The sequence below is a fragment of the Pezoporus wallicus genome, unplaced genomic scaffold (genome assembly GCF_028554395.1).
Source record: "Pezoporus wallicus isolate ANWC-B61680 ecotype Strahan unplaced genomic scaffold, APGP_CSIRO_Pwel_v1 contig_7293, whole genome shotgun sequence".
In the NCBI taxonomy this organism is placed as follows: domain Eukaryota; kingdom Metazoa; phylum Chordata; class Aves; order Psittaciformes; family Psittacidae; genus Pezoporus; species Pezoporus wallicus.
Genome location: NW_026637242.1, coordinates 1,652,569 through 1,674,166, shown reverse-complemented (window position 1 = coordinate 1,674,166; position 21,598 = coordinate 1,652,569). Strand labels below are relative to the sequence as shown.

The 21,598-nt window shown below is 42.1% G+C and overlaps 1 protein-coding gene across 1 annotated transcript; it reads left to right on the top strand.

The window, feature by feature from the left end:
- Positions 1-8,616: 8,616 nt before the first annotated feature.
- On the top strand, positions 8,617-21,093 carry PHAX (phosphorylated adaptor for RNA export). Its single transcript, XM_057404403.1, has 5 exons — positions 8,617-8,804; positions 12,168-12,787; positions 15,455-15,575; positions 17,430-17,513; positions 19,534-21,093. Exons 1-5 carry the CDS (start codon positions 8,700-8,702, stop codon positions 19,801-19,803), a joined length of 1,200 nt encoding a protein of 399 aa, XP_057260386.1. The 5' UTR covers positions 8,617-8,699; the 3' UTR covers positions 19,804-21,093.
- Positions 21,094-21,598: the final 505 nt, after the last annotated feature.

Sequence of the window (21,598 nt, the reverse complement as noted above, 5' to 3'; positions counted from 1 at the left end):
TATACAAAAAAGTATTGGCTACAAATTTGGTAGGACCCTGACTTGATTGGGTAAACCTGTAATCAGAGATGGATCTTCTTTTGAGCTTTATCTGGACTTACAGTGCTGTGGTTTCTATCTCACAAGACTGCAGTAATACAAACAGCAAAGAGGAGCTGCAGAAAGCAGGACTGTGTTTTGTCCAACTTCAGTGTATGAGTTTTCAGTATACTGGAATATTTTGAATGTGATATTATGCTTGTTCAGACAGCTTTTTCAAAGCTTTTTTCATTAGTTCAGCTGGTTTTGGTAAAGGGAAAAATTAAAGCATGAAAAAAAAAAAGACATCTAGGAGAGTACAACTGAGATCAGTGTTTAATCAAGAACTTCTCTGTTGAATCTCTACCAGGGTCTTGTGTACAGTCCCTCCTGTGCTGGAGGTGGGAGGAAAAAATGTCATCTTTCTTTTGAGTCTGGTAAACTGTTCTGTGGTCTGATTTATCTTCTTGCGGCTGCTTCTGAAAGCTTCATAAAGGGCCTAAATCAATAATTCTTGTCCAAATAGCCTGAAGGTTGGGGGGGCAGGGGGTTGCAGTATCATGTAAACGTTATGCTGAAAGAGAGAACTGCTTCATGGGAGTGACCGAAGGGTTAAATGTCCCACCTGCACAGTTTGACACTCCACTTCAGCCCAGGAACACCATGTAACTCAGTGAAATCACACAGGTAAGGCTTAATTGCAAATATGATGGAAAAGGGAACAACAAACAAGCACACTATGATTTATCTCCATTTCACTTGATTTTTTTAATAATTCTGAAGCATTGCAGCAGGACTGATATGAGGTACCAGGCTGAATAATGACAGCAATACAGGAAAGGAGCTTTAACTGTTCTTGATCTTTCTTCAACTTTGTACCTACTTCTCTTCCAAGTCTACATGACAGGAAAATTAAGGCCAGGAGTCGAATTTTTAAGGGAAGTAGCTATCCAAAGATGCAAAAAAATGTCAAGTAGGGTTGCCATGGCCTGACCAGGTAGTTGATAATGAGAACTAGCTTCTAATAATTTTCATAGGTGTTAAAGGTGTCCAGGCACTGAAATCCAATTAGATCACTAAGGGAATTTAGAATGAGGCAGTACAGCACTGGGACTTAGCAGTCCTCAGGAAAGATATAAAATGCATGACAGAGGCTTGTTAAAAGTGGGAATGGAAAACTGCTTCTACTAAATATGTTGGGTCTTCAGGTCCATGCCCCTAAGGGCTTAAATGTTTAGCTGTGGTTCAGATAAGGATGCATCTCTTCTCAGGAAAATCACAACTATGTTTGTTTTCCTGGAGACAAATGCAAAAAGATGTTCCCAGTAGAACTGATTTATCAACAATGCTGTTTTGCTTTTTAGCAAAATGTCCCTATATAGCAGGTGATACGTGCTGAGGAATTATGAGATATTTGCTTGGATATTGGGGTTTTTTCCCAAGCTGTAATTAATATTAAGGATATACGTGTCTGTATGTGTGTCGCCCTTGCTTGTTGTGGAGTGGGAAGCTTGCATGATCTGAATGCACACAGAAGTAGCTGCCACTACAACTGCTTGCTTTTCACTCTTACTAGATAGAAAAATATTAAGCAGTTAACAGCAGTCACTATTGGTAGCACCTTCATTTTCTTTTTGAGGCCTCTCATAGCTCTTAATAGACAATAGCTGATACCTAATACCTGCTACCTCTTTTTTACTTTTCTTTCTGAAATGGTTCTGCAATTAAACGTCTTCAAAGAGGCTGTCTCTAAAATGCCACTTAAAAATTACTTCTTACTTCCTCTGAGTTTTTGTCTGAGGAATGAGAACAGAAAATGACATTACTATATCGTTCATTCCTTACATTCTTCCAAAGAACTGCACAAACGACTGTGCCAACCTTTCATATACAAGATGTATAGCACTGGTGTTACTTACTTACCTTTTGTAGTTTGACTCTTTTCATCAAATATGAACTCAAAGATATGTGATTTCATCAAACAGTGTCAAGAGACCTCAACAGGGATTAGGAAAAATAATATTCAGCACAATGTGAAGAGTTCAGGAAACTGGTCTTCTGCCTGAAGACCTTGACTAAATACCAGGAGGTACCTTCAAACGAAGTGATTGCACTGGTGTTGCCTACAGCTGACTTCCAGCAGACCTGGGGCTATGATTGCGAGGGTCCTTGTTCCTGTTCTGTTGTTACTGACACTAAGATTTACCTCTGAATGGAAAAATGATTGCCCATTTGAACCATTTTGACAAGAGGGTGCCTTCAGTAAAATGTGTTTATCTGCACTGCAAAAGGTAGTATAACTTCATTTGGCTCTGTATTAGGAACCCTTTGCCACCACTGGTCTTGCTCTAGATTAGGTTTTCATTTTTATTGGTCTAGTATGACTTCTGGACACATTTTCCAAGAATCAGAGGATCACATATATGGGTGTGTGTATGTAAAGTGTGTTTATCCTTGTATGTATAAAAATATGTTGAAAAAAGAGTGGTTATCTGTCAGAGATATTAGCAAAAATGAATTTAATAGAAATTTATAAAACTGTGATTCAACAGAATTCAAGGGCAAGGTTCACACTACTACATAGAAAAGGGTATTGTGTCAGAAATAGTAATGATTTATACAGAACTGGGCTAAAGTTATACAGAATTGAACTAGAGTGATTTATACAGAAACTGGGGATGTAAACGAATAAGGAAGAGGTTCAGAATGGACCCCCCTGCTTTCTAAACTCCTTCTTAGAAAGCAGTTCAGGTGCAGGTGGATTCACTTCTAGTCCCAGACGTGGTCAATGGTTTATGTCCAAGGATAAAGGAGATCGTCTCGCTGAGTCACGCAGTTCAGAACAGACCCCTTTGCTTTCTAAACTCCGGACGGAGCCTGGGTGCAGCTGGACCTAGCCTTAGTCTCAGAGATGGCCAGCAGAATTCATCTAAAGGTTCACAAATGTCATGTAGTAGCAGTTTGCAGTTTTAAGGTGAGTCGCAAGATTCCTATCACTTGATTAAAGCTAATACACACACACTTGCAATCAAACACCTAAACCAACACACACAGATAGATAGATAGATAGATAGATAGATAGATAGATAGATAGATAGATAGATAATGTATGTGTGTAGGCATGTAAATATTTATGTGTGTGTGTGTGTCTACACAAAGGATCCTGCTAAAAATTTCCCACGGCCAGAGTGAAAATACTCACTTTGGCTTTCTCAGCATTCCTCAATGGATGAAGGGTTGAGTATCAGTGAGCAGAACTAACAGCTCATGTAAATGGTCCTCCTGTTTCATAAACTTAATAGTTTACAAACTCTTGAGATGCATCCCACTCAAGAAGGAGATACCTGGTTGCAGCCCGCTGTGGTCCTCAAAGGGTCCCTCTTTTGGGACCAGTATTTGCAAGTTGTAAGGTGATTGGCTTACATCAGTACCAGGACATCCTGGCATCAATTGTGTGTCAGTTCCATCAGCTGCACAACAGCCATGTTCCAGGCTGTCACGGAATGACTTATAATTCCAAAAGAGCTGGTGGTACAATCAAGGAGTGCCAAAATGTCCGGATCTCTGTGTGCTGTTCCCCACCTTTGCTAAGCAACCAGAGATCCAAGTACAGACAGGCAGTGCCCAGCCAGCCAACTCCCTGCACCTGTGCAAAGACTGGGGCCTAGTGGGAACTCCTGAGGAAGCAGAGAGGTCCAGGAAAGGGGGGAGGAGGCACCGTCACAGTAGGGATACATATTTATGTATAAATTTATATATGCACATATACTTCTTACAGAGAAGGATAAGAACAAGATGAGTATCATTAAATTCTGCGCTTTGCTTTTGTGTTTACCACATTGGAAACATCCTGCAGGAATGAGAAAGTCTCAGCATGTGGTGGTGCTGCTATTCATCTCAGAGGAGCTGAGCTTTCTAGGCTGATGATCAGGACTTTTTCTCCTGATTTTAGAAAATCATAGAACCATATAATGGTTTGGGTTGGAAGAGACCTTAAAAGTCATTTAGTTCCAACCCCCTGCCATGGGCACGGACACGTCCCACTAGCACAGATTGCCCAAAGCCCCATCCTTGAACATTGTCTTGAACAGTGCCTTGAACATAGCCTTGAACATTGCCAGGGACAGGGCAGCCACAGCTTCTCTGGGCAACCTGTGCCAGTGCCTCACCACCCTCACAGGAAAGAATTTCCTCCTAATGTCTAATCTAAGCCTACCCTCTTTCAGTTTAAAACCAACCTCCCTTGTCTTATTACTACCTGCCCTTGTAAAAAGCACCTCTCCAGCTTCCTTGTAGGCCCCCTTTAGGAATTTAAAAACTGTTACAAGGTATCCCTGAGCCTTCTCTTCTCCAGGCTGAACAAGCCCAACTCTTTCAGCCTGTCTCCATAGGAGAGGCGCTTCAGCCCTCTGAGCATCTACATGGACTCCTTATGGACTTGCTCAAGCCAGTGTCTTTTGTGTTGGGGGCCCTAGAGCTGAATGCAGTACTCCAGGTGGGGTCTTACCAGAGCAGAGTAGGAGAGAATCACCTCCCTTGACCTGCTGGCCACACTCCTATTGATGCAGCCACTCCTACGGTTGGCTTTCTGGACTGCAAGCACATATTGATGGGTCACAGAATCATAGAATCATAGCACAGTTTGGGTTGGAAGTGACCTCCAAAGCTCATCTACTCCAACCCCCCCACAATGAGCATCTAGACATCATCTAGATCAGGCTGCCCAGAAACAAATCCAGCCTGGCCTTGAATGCCTCCATGAATGGCGCATCCACCACCTCTTCTGGGCAACCTGTGCCATTTAATATCCTCATTGTAAATAATTTTTCTTCACATCCAGCCTGAATCTCCCCTCTTTTAGCTTAAGACCTTCACCCCTCATTCTATCGCAAAAGGCCCTACTAAAAAGTCTTTCCCATCTTCCTTAGAGGCCCCTTTGGTCCTCCCCAGCCGGACAGAGCCCAGACCAGAGAGACACTCACAGCATGGCAACAGCTTTGCTCCTTCTCAAACTCCTTCTCTAGGAGTTTGATGGATGGAAACTGAGTGACTGAGGCTCTCTCTGCCCCTTCTGCTGTCCTGTGCACCAGTAAGGGGCAGGAAGAGAGCTGGGGGAGCCCCAGGCTGCCTCTTGTCTCTTGCCAGGCAGCTCTGCCTGAGACCTGCCCACAGCAGTGGGGACACCTTTTCCCAGCTGTGGAGCTGTGCTCCCCATGTGCCTGTACCTGCAGCATCCCTCAGCTCACCCAGCAGTGTGCCCCCCCAGCTCCTGCAGCAGCCAGGAGCTGCAGAGAGGAGAACCAGGGTCAGACCCGGTGCCCAAGCCCTTGGGCAGAGGTGGGTGCCTGTGGGGCAGGACAGAGGTGCTGCCCAAGCCCTGCCAAGCAGCTGCTTTTGTCCTTCCCATCTGGGGGCCAAGAAGTGAACAGGAGATGCCAGGCTTGGACACATCCCTCGCCCTCCCTGCGATGGGCTGTGCTGCCAGCTCCCTGCCCAGGCTCAGCACGGAGGGCAGAGGCCGTTCCCAGGGTAGCATGGGCATGTTTGGAAACAACTTCTGCCCTGCCATGGCACGTGGCACCACAGCTCACCCAGAAGTGGCAACACAGGAGCCGGTGGGCCACATGAGGATGAGGTATGACCTGTTCTCATCACTGCCTCCCTCCTGCTCCTCTTCTGCTCCACTGCCTCCTTCCCACCACTGAGCACCCACAGATGGTCTAGGGCCTGGCAGAGCTGTGGGTGCACGATGCTGCCATGGCTGCAGAGAGAAGAGGCAGAAAGTGAGCTGGAGGTGGTCTCCCTGGGGTCTCCACAGGCACAGCCCTGTCCCCCAGCTGCAATTGGGATGGGCATTGGTGTCTCCAGCACCCAAGTCCCAGGTCCTGGGGCTGATGCCATGGGTCCCTGCCCTCATCCTAAGGCCAGGCCTGGGGCACAGGCAGCTGGGCCCTGAGGGTGGGTCTTACTGCATGTTAGCAATGACCAGCTCCTCCTGGAGAAGAAAGCACTTCACGCCCCTCTTGCTGCCCTGGGTCAGCTACACATTTGTGCTCAGCACTGGCTCATGTCAGTGACAGCCTTCTTGCAGAGCCCAGAGCGGTGGCATGAGCAAAGCCACTGCTGTGGGGCCCAACTGTGGCTTGTGTTCCTGAGCTGCATGTGAGGGGAGCCCACTTGGAGCCACAGCAGCAGCTTTCCTGGCCCATCCTGCTGGGACAGGAGAACTCTAACCCTGCATCAAGGTTGCAGCCCAGCTGGGCACAGGGAGAATGGCAGCAAGGTGCTGGTGCCAGTGCCAGTGCTGTAGCAGTGCTGCGTGGCCTCCCACAGCACTGCTCTGGGCCAGTACAGCTCTGTCCTGCCAGCACTGGTGGCTGTTGGCTCCAACTGACCAAGCTGCTGACCACAATGCAGAGAGGGTGGGTCCTGGCAAGGCACTGGCCCTGGGAGGCTCTCTCCACTGTGGCCATGTCTGGCTTGCCCTTGGGAGCCCAGAGCAGAAACAGCAGATGGAAGGACCACCACCCTTCACCTACTGCCATGCTTTGTCCACTGCAGCCCAGGATGCAGTCAGCTGCCTTCACCCTGAGGGCACTTAGCCAGCTCCAATTGCTCAGCCCCTTTCTCCAGCTGGTCAAGGTGCCTCTGGTTGGCAGCATGACCCTCTGGCACATGAACTTCTCCTCCCAGTTGTGTGCTAACTGCAAGCTGTCCAAGGGTACACTCTGCCCCATCATCTGGATCACTGAATGTGAACAATACCTGCAGAGTGCCATGCAGGGGAAGAAGACATGCACCTGGATGTGATACAGCTTGACAACAGAGGTGGCTCAGAGATGGGTTTAAGGGGGTTTTGGTCTTCCTGACCTAACTGGTCCCAACCACATTCTAATAATTTTATCCTTGAATTAGGCAAAATGATCAGCCTGCACTTGATCAGAAAATTTTCTAGTGTTACAGAAAAATGGTATACCACACAGTCCTACAGAACAACAAATACCACTCAAAATGCCAGAAGGCTCAGTGATGGGGTTGTCTGAGATCCCTAAGAAAGACAGAGTCTCTGGAGCCAGAACAGGAGCTCTGAAGACTGCAAAGCTCCATCCAGGTGCTGTGTGCTCAAGAAGAAAGCTAAAAATAAAAATGTCTTTAATTGTCTGTGGCTGGAATTCAATTCAGATTTTTATTTACAGGAAATAACACTTTGAGCACTTTAGTAACTGGTCTGCTCCATCATCTCTGCTGACATTACCTGCAGGACGAACATACACACTGCCAAAACACTGCTTTTCTTTTCCCTTATTTGTTGATCACTGACCATCACAGTCTATCACTGAAGTAAACGCTCATTTTCTCAAGTTCAGATTAAAGGATGCCTAGCAGCAATCTCTTAAGTCTTTCCATTTATGTAGCACATCAACTGGGTAAAACACCTGTTCTTAGACAAAAGAGAGTAGCATGATTTCTTGTCTTTATCAAGAAGCAGTATCCATGCAAATTTGTGGAGACATGACAATCAAATGGATTTTTCTGAGATAAGTGAGCATAACTCTTCATCTCCATGAGCAGAGATGTAAAATGTGCACTGTATTTAAATTTCTAGAGATGCAGGCCTACCCTCACATGAAATTGTCTATCTATATCTGTTTATATCACCTGGGAATACTGGACATTTGGTCCATCTAGACCAATGCTGTCTATATTCATTCATCACTTTCACACATCTCCACTGTTTTATTCTTCGGCCACCAAATACCATCTCATTTATGTGTCATTACACACAAGGTCGGAAGAGAGTTTAAAGTCCATGACCAGACCTCTTTAGTTGGTCACACAAGTTCTGAACAGAAATTTGTCAGCCTGTGGTAAATAAAAATAGCTCAATTTCAGAATACCAATCCCTTAATCGAACATCACCTAATATGCAGTGTCCTGTCTTAAAGATCCAGATACAGCCTCGGGGAGTGACATTTTGTTTTCCAGTGCACAAATGAAGGCTTGAGTCATACATAAACAAAAGCATAATACTACATAGTAATTTACATTGTAAAGGGAACCAGGGAGGTCATTTATTTCCTCTTCACTAGCAGGGAACAAGACGTTTCTCCCAGCTTCTAGGGGGTTTTGAGTGACACTGCAAGTAGATATGCTTTTCTTCCACGATTTGTGAAGAAATGCCCCAAGGATCTGCTGTCGAGATCAAAACGGACCATCTTACTAACACGATAATACAACAACTGCTTCCTGTTGTTGTTGTTTCTGTTTCCCTCGGTGCGGACGAACCGCACACGGCACCCGGTACCGACAGCCCTACCAGCCGCCCTGGGCAGGCGGCGAAGCCGTCTTTCTTTGTGCAGCACCGCGCGTTTCCTCTACTGCAACGGCGACACAAGGCGGCAGAACACCGGCACGGAGCGCTACCCCAACCACAGCACCCGCCTGCCGCTCACAACATGGCGGCGCGCTCCAGCCGCTACCCTTTTTCCCGGCACACATCCCCCACGAATCTGCCTTCTCCCCCTTCCCGCCCTCCCACCCGGTCGTCGGCGCTCCCGACACGCACCACGGCCTTCGTCACCGTCGCCCCCTTCCCTATTGGTGGGAGGGAGGTGCCACGATTGCGCCCGCACCGTTTTTCCCGGCTCGTCGCCCCGCTTTGGCGTTCCGGCGGTGTTGAGATGGCGCTGGAGGTGCGGAGCATGGAAGACGATGTGGAGGACGGCGAGCTCTCTGACTCGGACTCCGATATGCCTGGAGTCGGCTCCCCCGGGCGGCGGCAGCAGGTGAGGAGGGCCAGGTGGCAGGCGGCGTGGCCTGGGTTCCAGTAGGAAGGCCCGACCGGGCGAACGCAGCGAGAGGCCCGACCGGCGCCCCTGATGCCCAGCCGAGCTTGGCGGTGCTGAGCGGCTGCGGAGGGGTTTCCGGCCCTGCGGCTGGGCATCAGGGGCCCTTCCTCAGGACTCAGAGATCGCTCTGGGCTCAGGAACGGGCGTGTGTCCCCGGTGCCCCCTCTTGGGAAGCTCGCACGATGCGAGGCGGGGTGGTGGAGTTGTTGTTGCGGCTTGGCACTGGGTTTGGTGAGCCGAGGAGAGCGCTCACCGATACCGCCGGCCCCTGCAAGAGCAACAGAATAACCCGTAGTAGCGAGCATGCCGAGTGCCGGCCGCTGCTTTCCCTGGGCTTCACGACTCCTGCACCTGTGAATAGCTGAGATGTTATTTGTTGCCGAGTGTCTCAGTGTTTTCAGGTTAGAGTGGGTTATGGAGTTCATGAGGAATTCATGGTGGTGTGCGGGCAGGAAGAGATTTCAAAATAAGATAAAACAGTATACGACGCTCCGTATGTAAGGATGTTTATTTTCTGTAGTTATTTTGATTTATTAGCAATATAGTTCTGGGAGGTGTAGCACAAAATAAGTTACTCTAAATATGGGATTTTTTTTGTGTTTTGTGTAGAATCATAGAATGGTTAGGGTTGGAATGGACCTCAAGATCACCTAGTTCCACCCCTCTTGGCACAAGCATACCTCATACTAGACCATGGTGCCCAAGGCTTTGTCCAGCCTGGCCTTGAACACTGCCAGGGATGGGGCAATTATCAGTTCTTTGGGCAGCCTGTTCCAGTGCCTCACCACCCTCACAGTAAAGAACTTCTCCCTTATATCTAACCTGAACTTCCCCTGTTTCAGTTTGAACCCATTACCCCTTGTTCTATTGCTACAGTCCCTGATGAAGAGTCCCTCCCCAGCATCCTTATAGGCCCCCTTCAGATACTGGAAGGCTGCTATGAGGTCTCCACGCAGCCTTCTCTTCTCCAGGCTGAACAGCCCCAACTTCCTCAGCCTGTCTTCTTACAGAATACATTTTAAATTAAAGGTTTGTAGTTCATAACATGATAAAATTAGTTGAAGACCTGTGGTTTTTGTTTGCTAATAGGAGGATGAAGAAATGGTGCTATAATGGTGGTGAAAGCAGTAAGGTTAAATAAAGTTGATTTTTGGTGCTTTATTTTTTTTTAATTTCACCTGAGATTAAAGGAAGAGAGCCCATTTCTAAAAATCATATGTTGTGGTTTAAGGGAGAAGGGAAAAGAAAACAATGACCACAAGTGATGTACAGTATGATTGCTTACGACACGCCGACCAATAACCATCCGACCAGAGCAGCGATCTGGGCTTTCCAGGTGACTCCCCCAGGTTTATATACTGGGCACGATGTGCTGTATGGAATACCCCTTTGGCTAGTCTGGCTCAGGTGTGCTGACTGTGCTTCCTTCTGGTTTCTTGCGCTGCTCCTGACTGGCAGAGCACGGGACTGAAAAGCCTTTGATTGGAGTAGCCATTACTTAGCAACAACTAAAACCATCAGTGTGTTATCACCACTGTCCTCGTGCTAAAGTTGAAAACACAGCTCTGCACCAGCTACTAAGAAAGAGAAAAGTAACTGTTAGAGCTGAACCCAGGACATTGGGGGTTAGCACCTAATTTTAGGATAGGAAACCGACTGGGGAAAAAAATGGAATTATGAGTAATGAAAATTCTTACCACAGATTAGCACAGCCAGCATGGCTGAAAGTTTCCAGCAATTGGGAATAAGAATTTTGGGTTATGTTACCTGTGGTGCTTTTGCAGGTTATGCAGATTTGAGCAGGCTTGGCTGTAATGTTTATTTCTCAGGTGTATGGGGAAATAACATTTTGTGAGTATTTTTATAGCAATGGGAGTCTTCTTTTTTGTGAAGTATGTTGAAACTTTAGGGGGTTTGTCCTAATTAGTTTAGAAGCCATAGTGAGTCTGTGCTTTGTTGGCTTAAAGGAAGCAAACCCCAGTTTGTAATGTACTGGTGTCCCCAGCTGATGATGTGCGGTCCTGGTTGAACCAGACTCACAATGCACTGTTAGCCTCTCAAAGTCTGAGCAACATCCAAGTTTTGTGGGTTTGTTTTTGGTTTCTTTTGGTCATTCTTGCTTCTTTTTTGAGTCTCTGGGAAGACTGTTGTTGCAGGTGTCCGGGTCCAACTGGAGAAAACCCCAGTGTCGGACCCTGTTTCAGTCTGTGATCCCAAGAGTGAAATTAAGACACAAATGAGGTCAAGTACCTTTATTGATCAGTTGGTGTATTACAAAAAGACAGTTATTAATAAAGGGGATAGTGATAGGACAGATTGGAAAAATGATGGAAATGAAGCAAGGATTCAGGGTGCAGTGAGAGTGGATCCAGTGGTGTCCCAGGGATCTGTCATCATTGGTGGTGGGAGCCCTTCAGGAATCGTAGCTGATATCAGAGCGGTGTCCCCCAAGAGTCCGCAGTAGTCATCGGAGGTGGGTGGCCGGCCTTGTGAAGGCGACCTTCTCGAGTCATCCATTTGAAGGTAGGCAGTGGAGTGTGTCTCGTGGAGTTGCCCTCATGGTGTTGCCCTCATGGTGATGTCTTATGGAGGGTGCCCCTCAGGGTCCACAGTAGCAATCAGTGGACAGATTACTTTTTCTCCCCCTTTTCTAATGAGCTGGGGGGAGTACCTCTGTTGTTCATGTCATGTCTTGCATGTTCCTGGTGGACCATTTTCCCTCATCTTGCAGTCAGCTCTTCAGCTGCAGGGGTCTGCAGCAATTCTTGGAATAATGGGTAGCAACATCACACACCAATCCTCGAGGTAATGTATGCAGGAGTCTTAGCTCTTTCCCACTCATCCCTCGGGCAATGGATCTTGGAATCTTAACTCCTCCCACCTATCTCTTTTGTCTCTGAGACAAAAGATAGGTGGAATCCCATCTCAGTTTCTCATACCGATCTTTAAGACAGTGGAGTCTGATTTCAGATCAGTCTTTCATAGCAGATCACTAATTTTGACCTCTTTCAAACTGAAAAAAATTTCTTTGCAGATAAAAACAAACCAAAGCATCATGCTAAATTGCTGTGGTGGTTTGGTTTTTATGTTTTTGAAAGTGCTGTGCATGTTGTGTCTTTGTCCAATTTGGGAATTTTAGTAGTTTTTCCAGTCTCACAATAATTTTAATGTCATTCAACAAAGATGACGTTAAGTGACTCCTGCGAGCTCAATGAGCTAATCAAATCTTTGGTGTGATTTGACAGCTGTTTTGATTTATAAGAGTTATTAAGTTAATGGACATTTACTTTTTCATTTCAGAACTCACTTGATGGCAGTGATTTGGGCAGACCATTCCAGAACAGCATTTCATCATGTGCACTAAGTGTTCCTTACCGAACAACCAAAAGTGTAGATTCAAGTGATGAAAGCTTTTCTGAATCTGATGATGACAGCTGTCTGTGGAAACGAAAGCGACAAAAATGTTTCAACTTCCCTCCTGCTAAATCTGAGCCTTTTCAGTTTAGCCACAGCCACCAAAACCAAACTGCTGTAGGTGGCAAGAAGGTCAACAACATTTGGGGTATGGTGCTCCAGGAGCAGAATCAGGATGCAGTGGCTAATGAACTTGGAATTCTAGGCATGGATGGTAGTATTGACAGAAGCAGGCAGTCTGAGACTTACAATTATTTACTGGCTAAAAAGCTGATGAAGGAAGCTCAGCAAAAGGAGGCAGAGACTTTGGATAAAGAACTGGATGAATACATGCACGATGATAAGAAAACATTGCCAGCAGAAGAAGAAAATGGACAAGGCTCTGTTAGACGGAAGCGACCTCTGAAAGATAGACTAGGTGAAAGACAAGAAATGAAATATAAAGGAAGATATGAGATAACAGAAGAAGATTCAGAAGAAAAAGTGGCAGATGAAATCGCTTATCGGTGAGTTTAGTAGCAGCGTATCTTCACTTCTGTAAGTATTGGTAAACTATTGATGTAAAAGAAGACGGAAGAAGAAAAACTTTCTTGCTTTTAAATATGTAAGATGGCATTCAGCACTACAAACAGCGTGAGTTCCTTTCCAAAGTGTATTTCCAAAATCCTAGGATTAAAATGCAGCATTATGGCTAGCTTCTTGTAGAAGCATCCAGTAATACTGTCTAATGTATTCTTTTTTTTTTTTTTTCCCCTCTTTAAGGTCTGCCAAAATATTCTGTTATTTGAGAACAATGGCAAGGAAAAATATCTGTTTCTCACAGTACAGATTTAGTAATGGGGCTCTTTTTAGGAAATACTTTGTGAGTGAAAATGTGTATTTGGAGTTGGACACCAATAAATGCCTTCTGTGGTCACCATAAAAATCTGGCTAAGTTATAAAACTTTTGAAATTATAGCTTACTTGCTATGTAGTGTTTTGGAGAGCACATCTTCTGAAATACATATTCTTAATGTGGAACATGCTTGTCTGAAGAAAACGTTTGCTGCTGTTGTAATGAAGGGCTGTACCAAGGTTAGACAGTAGCACTGAAATCAACTTGTTTCTTTCTATATTGTGAAACTGAGCTGCAGTTCTGTGTTCATTTATGGAAACCAGTGTTGGGGTTAAGAAGTTCTGGCTGTATGCACACTACCACCATCCAGTTCTTTTCACAGTCCTGCTACTTAGTTATTGTACATGAGCTGAGTCACAGTTTAATTTACCTGTCCAGAAGCCCGTTGCCATCTTTTTTTTTTTTTTTTATCTTTTAAAGTACTAGTTTGCAGACAGATTTGTCTCCTGAGCCAGTTTGCTGCATAGTTTCCCAAGGGAGGGAGATGCTTTGCAGTCACGCTTACTCTAGATTGACTTAAACTGCCACAGAAGAACATTATGTTAAACAGGGAACAAGAGTTTAAGGATTTACTGATAGCTTGACTTTTAAATAAAGCATGGGTTTATTGGTCATTGTTGTTTTTACATGTGCTACTTAATATGACCAGGTGCTGAAATACAGCAATAGCAATTAGACAATTGTTAATGTTGTTGTCAGTTCTCAGTATCTTATTTATGAATCTAAAAACTTTGAGCATGTCTTTTGTAATAAACTTCTCTTTGCTCTATTGAGCTTCATCAGAGTAAGGCAGAAGCCTGTCTTCCACAATTTTGTAGCAATAGCAGTGATGGACTCCATCAGTAGGATTGTGGTTATACATGCAACATCAGTATTCTTTCATCTGTGGTGTGCTATCTGTGCCTGGATTCATACCTTTTTGTTGTGCTGGCCCAGACAGTGAACTAAAATCAACGAGTTTTTCTGGCCATGTTATGCCATTTGTTGTCTACCTCACTCAGTTCCTGTTGCAGTGAACAGCTGCTGGTTAAAGCACGCATACCGGAGGATTATGCAGGGCCAGAACGAACACTAGGTGGGGATTTGATCGTTTAAACTGCCAGTGCTGCTAACACAAGGTCTATTTAAACAGCTTTCTAAGGAGTCCTGATTATCTCGAATTCTCTGCATCTTTGAGAAATATTTTCATCTCTTCCAGTAAGCCACAATTTAGAACTCAGTTATATAAAAAGGTTGGGCAATCCTTTTCATGACTGGGGCAATTGTCACTAAAACGTGAGGTTTAACATTTAATTTCAGGTAACTTCAGTCATACAGTTGAAGCAGCTGAAGGTAGCCTGGGTGATCTAAATAGTTCCTCACTATGTTCAGACACCTTCTGTATGCAGTTATTGTAGCACATGCAACTTTATAGCATAGTAATGTCATCATTTGAAGAGATGAGGCTTGCCAGTTGTCTTCAAGAAATTTTGGTAATGATGGTGGTCTGTTGGTCCCCAGAATGTAAAACCACTGAGCTGTGTTGCTTAGGACTGAAGTGCTTAGTGAGAAGCTTTGTCATTAAAAAATGAGAATTAGCATTTGAACTCTTGCTCTGGGCAAGTGGTATTGATCTGTGGGCTTACAGTCTTTTCCAGTAAGAGTGTACATACTTTGTAAGCTTTTTCCTTCATGCAGACTGACAACAAAATTTTCTGTATGAAGACATTTTTACTAACAAGAGAATACAATTTAACTTGGTAATACTGCAGTATTTTTTTCTTGTTTGCATTTTATATGTTATCTTGGATTAATCAACAGGCTGTGATTTTTTACTACGTATTTTTTTTTACTATTGTCTGAATGGCACATGATAAAGGGGCACTTTTACACTTACTGTTGTGTCTGGATAATTGTTGGTTTAACTGCGAAGTTGCTGCAATTTTAACTGTTAAATGCACAACAGAATTTAGTACTTTAATTTCAGAGGTTTGTATAGCAGTTTCTTACTTGGTTTAATCTTTCACATGTCTGTGGCAGGAAAACAATAACTCAAGGCATTTTCACTGAAATAAAATTTAAAATGCATGCTTTAGAAAAAAAACTATCCCTCAGAAACTTGGTACTTTGATTCAAGAAGTCATTGAAACACATTTAAATATACAGATCTTTAATTTTAGCAGAGGTTTATGTTTCACAGAATTAATTACTCATTATGGAACTTCCGTGGTCCATTTTACTCAAGAAATTAAATGTACCTTTTTTTCTTTTTTTTTTTTTTTTTCCCCCCTCCTCCCAGCCTTTGTGAGCCAAAGAAAGATTTAATTGCCCGGGTAGTGAAAATAATTGGGAAGAGGAAAGCTATTGAACTGCTTATGGAAACAGCTGAAGTGGAACAAAATGGTGGACTATTCATAGTGGTAAGAAACATGAGGTGTTCTGGGTTTGTGGATGAGGAGTCACACAACAAACACAACTTGCAGAATCTTTATGTAGGGCCATTGCACAGCTTTCTCATTGGCCAGGTTCTCACACAGTTTCATGGCTGTCGCTTGCCATGAAACTCACTTAACAAATATTAAGATAATTGTCCAGCAGGATTTGAGTGAAAAATAACATGAATTAACCTGGGAATTACCCAATTTTTTGTACTGAGATTAGTAACTAATTAACAGTTACAACATTGTATTTGTTACCCTGCCTCCCTTTGGAATCTTTCAGCAGAGAACTAAGTGGGATGGGTTCTGAAGCTTGAATAAAAAGCTGTGACGTTAGGATCCATGTGAAGTTTCTGGCACATTTCTTCAGTAAGTCAGATAGGTCGGTGCTGCCAAACGTGTATCTACTGGGTTAGTTAGTGTGCCATCAGAGTTCGCCATACTCAGCAGTGAGCATTTCTAATGTCGTGTTCTAAGAGTAGCTTTCAAAAGGGAATGTCAGCTTTATTAGAGAACCTTTGGCTTGTGTATCAGTAGAGCAAAACTGAGTACTGAGTTCTATTAAAAATCATGAATACTCTTCTTGGAATTTCTCGCTATGTTGGGGTGTTTTTATTATTTAATAATGAGCCTCACTGCAAAAGTTCAGAAGAAAAAAAAAAGGGAACTAGTAAGCACTTTCAGGCATTTGTTTATAATTTGTCTTTTAAGTTCCAGCACTAGAAGCAGAGAAGAGGAAAGGGGGTGATTAAAAAAAAAAACACACAAAAAAAAAACACCCCAAGAAGACAACAACTTTACAGCTACCAGGTTGTCTTAGGAGCAGTCTATTGTCTTGAAAGATTAAAGTACTTACTGACAAGTGCTAACCAAGGAGATGAAAGGACACCACCCCTGGTGGCATAGGTTTCTTTGGCTGCAGATCAGAGCACACTATTTGAAAGGCAGATCATACTGTTTTTCTTTCTTGGGAATTTGTGCTGGTAGCAGATGCCATATACTTTTATCATCCCGTTTCAGGGACATGAAAAATTACCTTCTCTGTTCTTAGAACTTTTGGATTTTGTTTTACTTTGTTATTTAGCAGAAAATATCATGTTTAGTACAATATCAGAGCACTGGAGTAACGGTTCAGCTTCGTAGACTGCAAAGGGCAGTTGGGTAGTAGTATAGTAATTAGTGCTTGTAATTTACGAAGGTTTCAGAGCTGAGTCCATTCATGCTTCATTGTGGTATGGCATATTGCACTGCTGCTGTTACAGTAAAAACTGTTAAAGCATGGAACTAATGTGGGGAGAAACTACAAAGTATGCGTTGCGTTTCCTACCTAGGCAGAAATGCAAAATCCTGGAGATATGCAGATAAGTTGTAGAACTGCAGGGTACAATAAAAAAAAAAGTGATCAATGTAATTTTATTAAATTCATTTTTTGATGTTTTACTGGTCTTGTATGTCATGAATGTTGTGAATATTCAGCCTAGCATATACATTATTGTAGTTCTTTGTGATAGTTGTTAGAATACTATTCACATTTTATTTCTTTGCTACCAAAATCAGTTTTAGTATGTACCTGAACAGTTTGGTATTATATTCTAGAGCAAATTTTTTGCAACCTTGTAATTTACCTACCCAAATGTACTAACCTGTTTTGTGACCTTTTTATGACTAGTTCAGTCAGAAATAAAACATAGCCAGGGTTGGTTTTATGTAAAACCTCACCCAGCAGAACATTTTTTGTTACTCTGTCTCAATACAGAGAATCATCTTAGATGCTGTATTTATATCAACACTTACATATTTAGCTTGCTATTATGTATTTGTTCTTTCCCTATGAAGAATGGCACTCGGAGAAGAACACCAGGGGGTGTTTATTTAAACCTGCTGAAGAACACACCTAGTATCAAAGAAGAGCAAATCAAGGTAAAATTATCAAGAGTGCAAATGATGGTCCAAAGGATTTACTTTTTTACCTATGAGAAATGTTGATTTAATCTCTTTCAGCTTCTACCGCAACTAACTATATTGCAAAGAAACCAGCTTTTCATATTCAGAATTTATGGGGAGTGTAGGGGGGCTGGGAAGATGAATTACCATTCATGCTAGGTAGTGAGAACACCTCTTATATGTTATCAGTCACAAAAACCTGTTGAGGATGTTGAGAGTGTAGAATCTGAAGAGATGAACATTGGATTTATTTTTTTTTTTAGTTTGTGTATGCCTTACAGCAATGATATCTACAGATGTATTTCTGGCTTTTGGAGCTCTGTCATTGTGCATGAATTGAACACAGTTCTCTTAACAGAATACTTTTTTCCTATATAGCTCCAGCTGTAGTGACAGGCAGTATTTCCAATAAAGTTAGATACTGGTCTAATCTTAGTCTGAATTGCTCACTGGCATCATCTGTGTTCTCACCAAATCAGCTTTGTCAGCTTGTAAATATTATTACCTTTCTTTTTAAGGTATGAAGCAGACTTAGATGGTATTTTTTTTCATTTACTTTAAACAACTTGACTTGGTTTTGGGGTTTTTTTGAAGGTTTGGTTGGTTGATTTTTTATTTTTTTTTTTTTTCCTAACTTCATTGAAGCTTTTGGTAAAAGAAATACTTATTTTGCTACTACACCTCACTCTGCATACTATCCTAACCTTTTGTACTGGGAATTGAGAAACAAATCAAAGTAAACTGTCATTTTAGGTTTTAAAAAAAAATTAAAAAAAAAAAGCAACAATCTTTCATAGCTTAAAGTTGGTCACAAAAAGTTGCAAGTTTGATTAAAAAAAAAAAATGCTCTCCCACACGTCTTCCATGCCCTTGTACTTCTGTGTCTCATTCTTCATTTGGTAATTCTGGCGAGTGTTTAATGAGGCAGCAGTTTTCACTAAACAAACTTCACTGATGGTATGAGACTTCATTTGTTGTGCAAAACTGTGGTAAAAATGTGTAATCCTGTCATCATGGAGGTTGTCATGTATACCAGCATCACAGATTTGCGTGTCCTTTGCACTTGGCTTGCAGCTTTTAGGGAGAAGAAAATAACCGGAGAAAGAGGGGTATGTAGCAGCATTTAGTTCTGCTACATTCCTTCAAATATAGAGGAAACTTGTAACAGTCGTATATTGCAGTAGAGAAGATGTTAATGAGGTTCACAACTGCTTGACAGTACAGATAATGAGATATGAACTCAAATATCAGTTCTGGAGGAAATTTTTTTCAAGTTGTGATAAAATATTTGGTCACATTTCCTCAATAGGTCCCTCCATGTGGCAGTGTGATTCTCTGGTCTACCACCCGTTCCTCCCAGTTTTGTATCACCAACACACTTGAAGTGAAAACTTAATGATGCTTATTTACATATACTATGGGATTGCTGAGAATTTATGTAATAAAATAATTTATCATAGAACACCAGGTTGGAAGGGACCTCAGTGACGATCTAGTCTAACCTTTCTTAGCAAAAGCACAATCTAGACAAGATGTCCCAGCACCCTGTCCAGCTGAATCTGAAAAGTGTCTAACATTAGAGAATCAACTACTTCCCTGGGGAGGTGATTCCAGTGGCTGATAGTCAAGAATTTCCCTCTTGTGTCCAGTTGGAATTTCTTTTTTTTTTTTTTTGTACCCTTCCTTTTTCCTTGTAAAAAAGGAATCTCCATCTTCTTTGTAGCCACTCTTTAAATACCGGAACTTGATGATAAGGTCTTCCCTGAGCTGCCTTTTCTGTGTGCTTAACAAACCCTGTTCTCTGAGGCTTCCCAGTCCTTTTATCATCTTTGGGGCATTTTCCTTAAGTGCAGTCTATCCTCATGCTTCTGTTATCAATAATGTTAGTTAAATATTACTGAACAATATTTGTAATTTATTATTTTAACTACTTTATTTTTCTTCAGGAAACACTAGTAAGCTGAATATGCCCAAATTTGTTTTGTTCTCTTTCAAGGAAATATTCTACCTGGAGAACCAAAAGGAGTATGAAAACAAAAAAGCTGCTAAGAAGAGGAGAATACAAGTTCTAGGAAAGAAGATGAAAAAAGCCATAAGAGGGCTCAACCTGCAAGAATATGATGATGCATCTCGTGAGACTTTCGCTAGTGATACGACTGAAGCTCTGGCTTCCCTGGATGATCTACAGGAGGGGCATCACGAAGCAAAGATGGACCCTGAAGATATTATTGAAATTGATAATGCTCATGATTTGGAGATCTTCTAGTTACTAATGTTCTTGATAACAAAGTCTCTGTAAAACATGTTAAATTAGCTGGTTTATAATCCTATGACTTCTTTTCATAACCTGCAAAAACATGGCAAATATTAGATGCTGAAGAACGTCTAATAATTCTTAGCTAAATTCTACAGCATGGAAGATTCCAATTGTCCTATTATTTGTTTGCTGAGTCCTCAAAATGATTTTAAAATTTTTCTAGGTAACAGATCTGCATCACCATGTTTCTCCCTTAGGAAATTTTTAGTCACGTTAGCTATGTTTTAGATTAAAATCAGAATTAAAGCTATGATTTAATCAAATACATCAATTTTAATTTGTTGAGGCTGTCAAAGTCATGAAGCGAGCAGTGCTCCTTGATACAGTTGAACAGGAAAATCCAGTATAAAGTTAGTCTTGAAAGAAAAGATCTTGTGTGCCTATATGCAGTATGTTTGTAAGAATACCAGAGTTATAGAATTAAAGACCTGTAAAAACAGATTGTTTTTTAAAAGTCACTGACCATTAAAATTGTGTTTATTTCACAAACCAATCTTGTAAATAAGCACTGTTGACCAGTGTATGTTTGAAATTTCTGCAGTGGTTTAATCCTTTTTATTATTATAGTAGCTTGAGATTCCTGCTTGTTCTGTCTAGACTTTTACCATGATTAGACACACACGCATCTTCAATCTTTTTGTTTGAAAACAAATATAACTGGATGCTTTCTGAGCAGTGAGATTTTACTAAGCTGTGTTTCCCTCAACGGTCTGTAGACTCCACATGCAAGTATAAACCTATTAACTTGCAGTTCTTGTTTCCATGCTTCTCACATGTGCAGTAGGATAGTTTGCATCTTGCAGAAGTTCTGAAGTTTTTAGTAGCAGGTGATGAGTTGTTTGCTTTGGTTTTTTTTAACTTGATGCAGAACACTGGTTTCTAGGTTTGATTGAAGACAACCCCTGTGTTGTATGTCATTTTGAATATAGCTGAAAAGTGCAGCACTGATACGTATGGTATCTAAAACACTTTCTCACTAATAAGTTGTGCTCTCTCTGATTAGACACTTTTCCAGTATAAAATATTTATTAAGTATGAATGCATTCACTTTAAAACTTGTCAACAAACATCTGTATGTAAATTTTGTTAACCGGGAGTTATTGGACTTCAGAAGCAAACCGTATCACTGAAACACATAGTGAAGTTATAATGAACAATTCATTACTGTCAAGAACTCTTAATCATATAGCACATTCCATTCTATGCTTCACTAAATTTAATTAAATATTGATTAAAGAATTTTGACTTTTCTGTGTTTGTATGTTCATGGGTGAGAGCTCCCTGGTGTTAGGAAGTTACTCACCAGATGTGAAGCATGGCTTTGTTGGTAGTAGTTGCTGAAATAACAAAAGGTTTTGATTTGTTCATTAACTTCCCTAACAAAGCTGTGATGGTCAGAGTACTGAACTGATAACTCATGTATGGGAAACAAAACTTTATTAGTTTTCAACACTACCATTTGATCTTAGTTTTGGGAAATGCTTGTAAATGTCTTAATTTTCTGACTAGAATCTGCAAATTTTAGTGGTTTAAATTTTTTATTGTTATGAATTTACTACTAATGAGCTGTCTATGTTTTTAAATATTATTCATTTAAATGTTGATTTTCTTTTTTTTTTTTTTTTTTTTCAGGTGAAGAGTACCAAAACAATATGTGGAGTCTTCTTTTTAAGAAAAAGATGACACAGTACCCATTACTCCTAGTGCCTGACTAACTGGCCTTTGCTTCTTCTGGTTTTCTTCT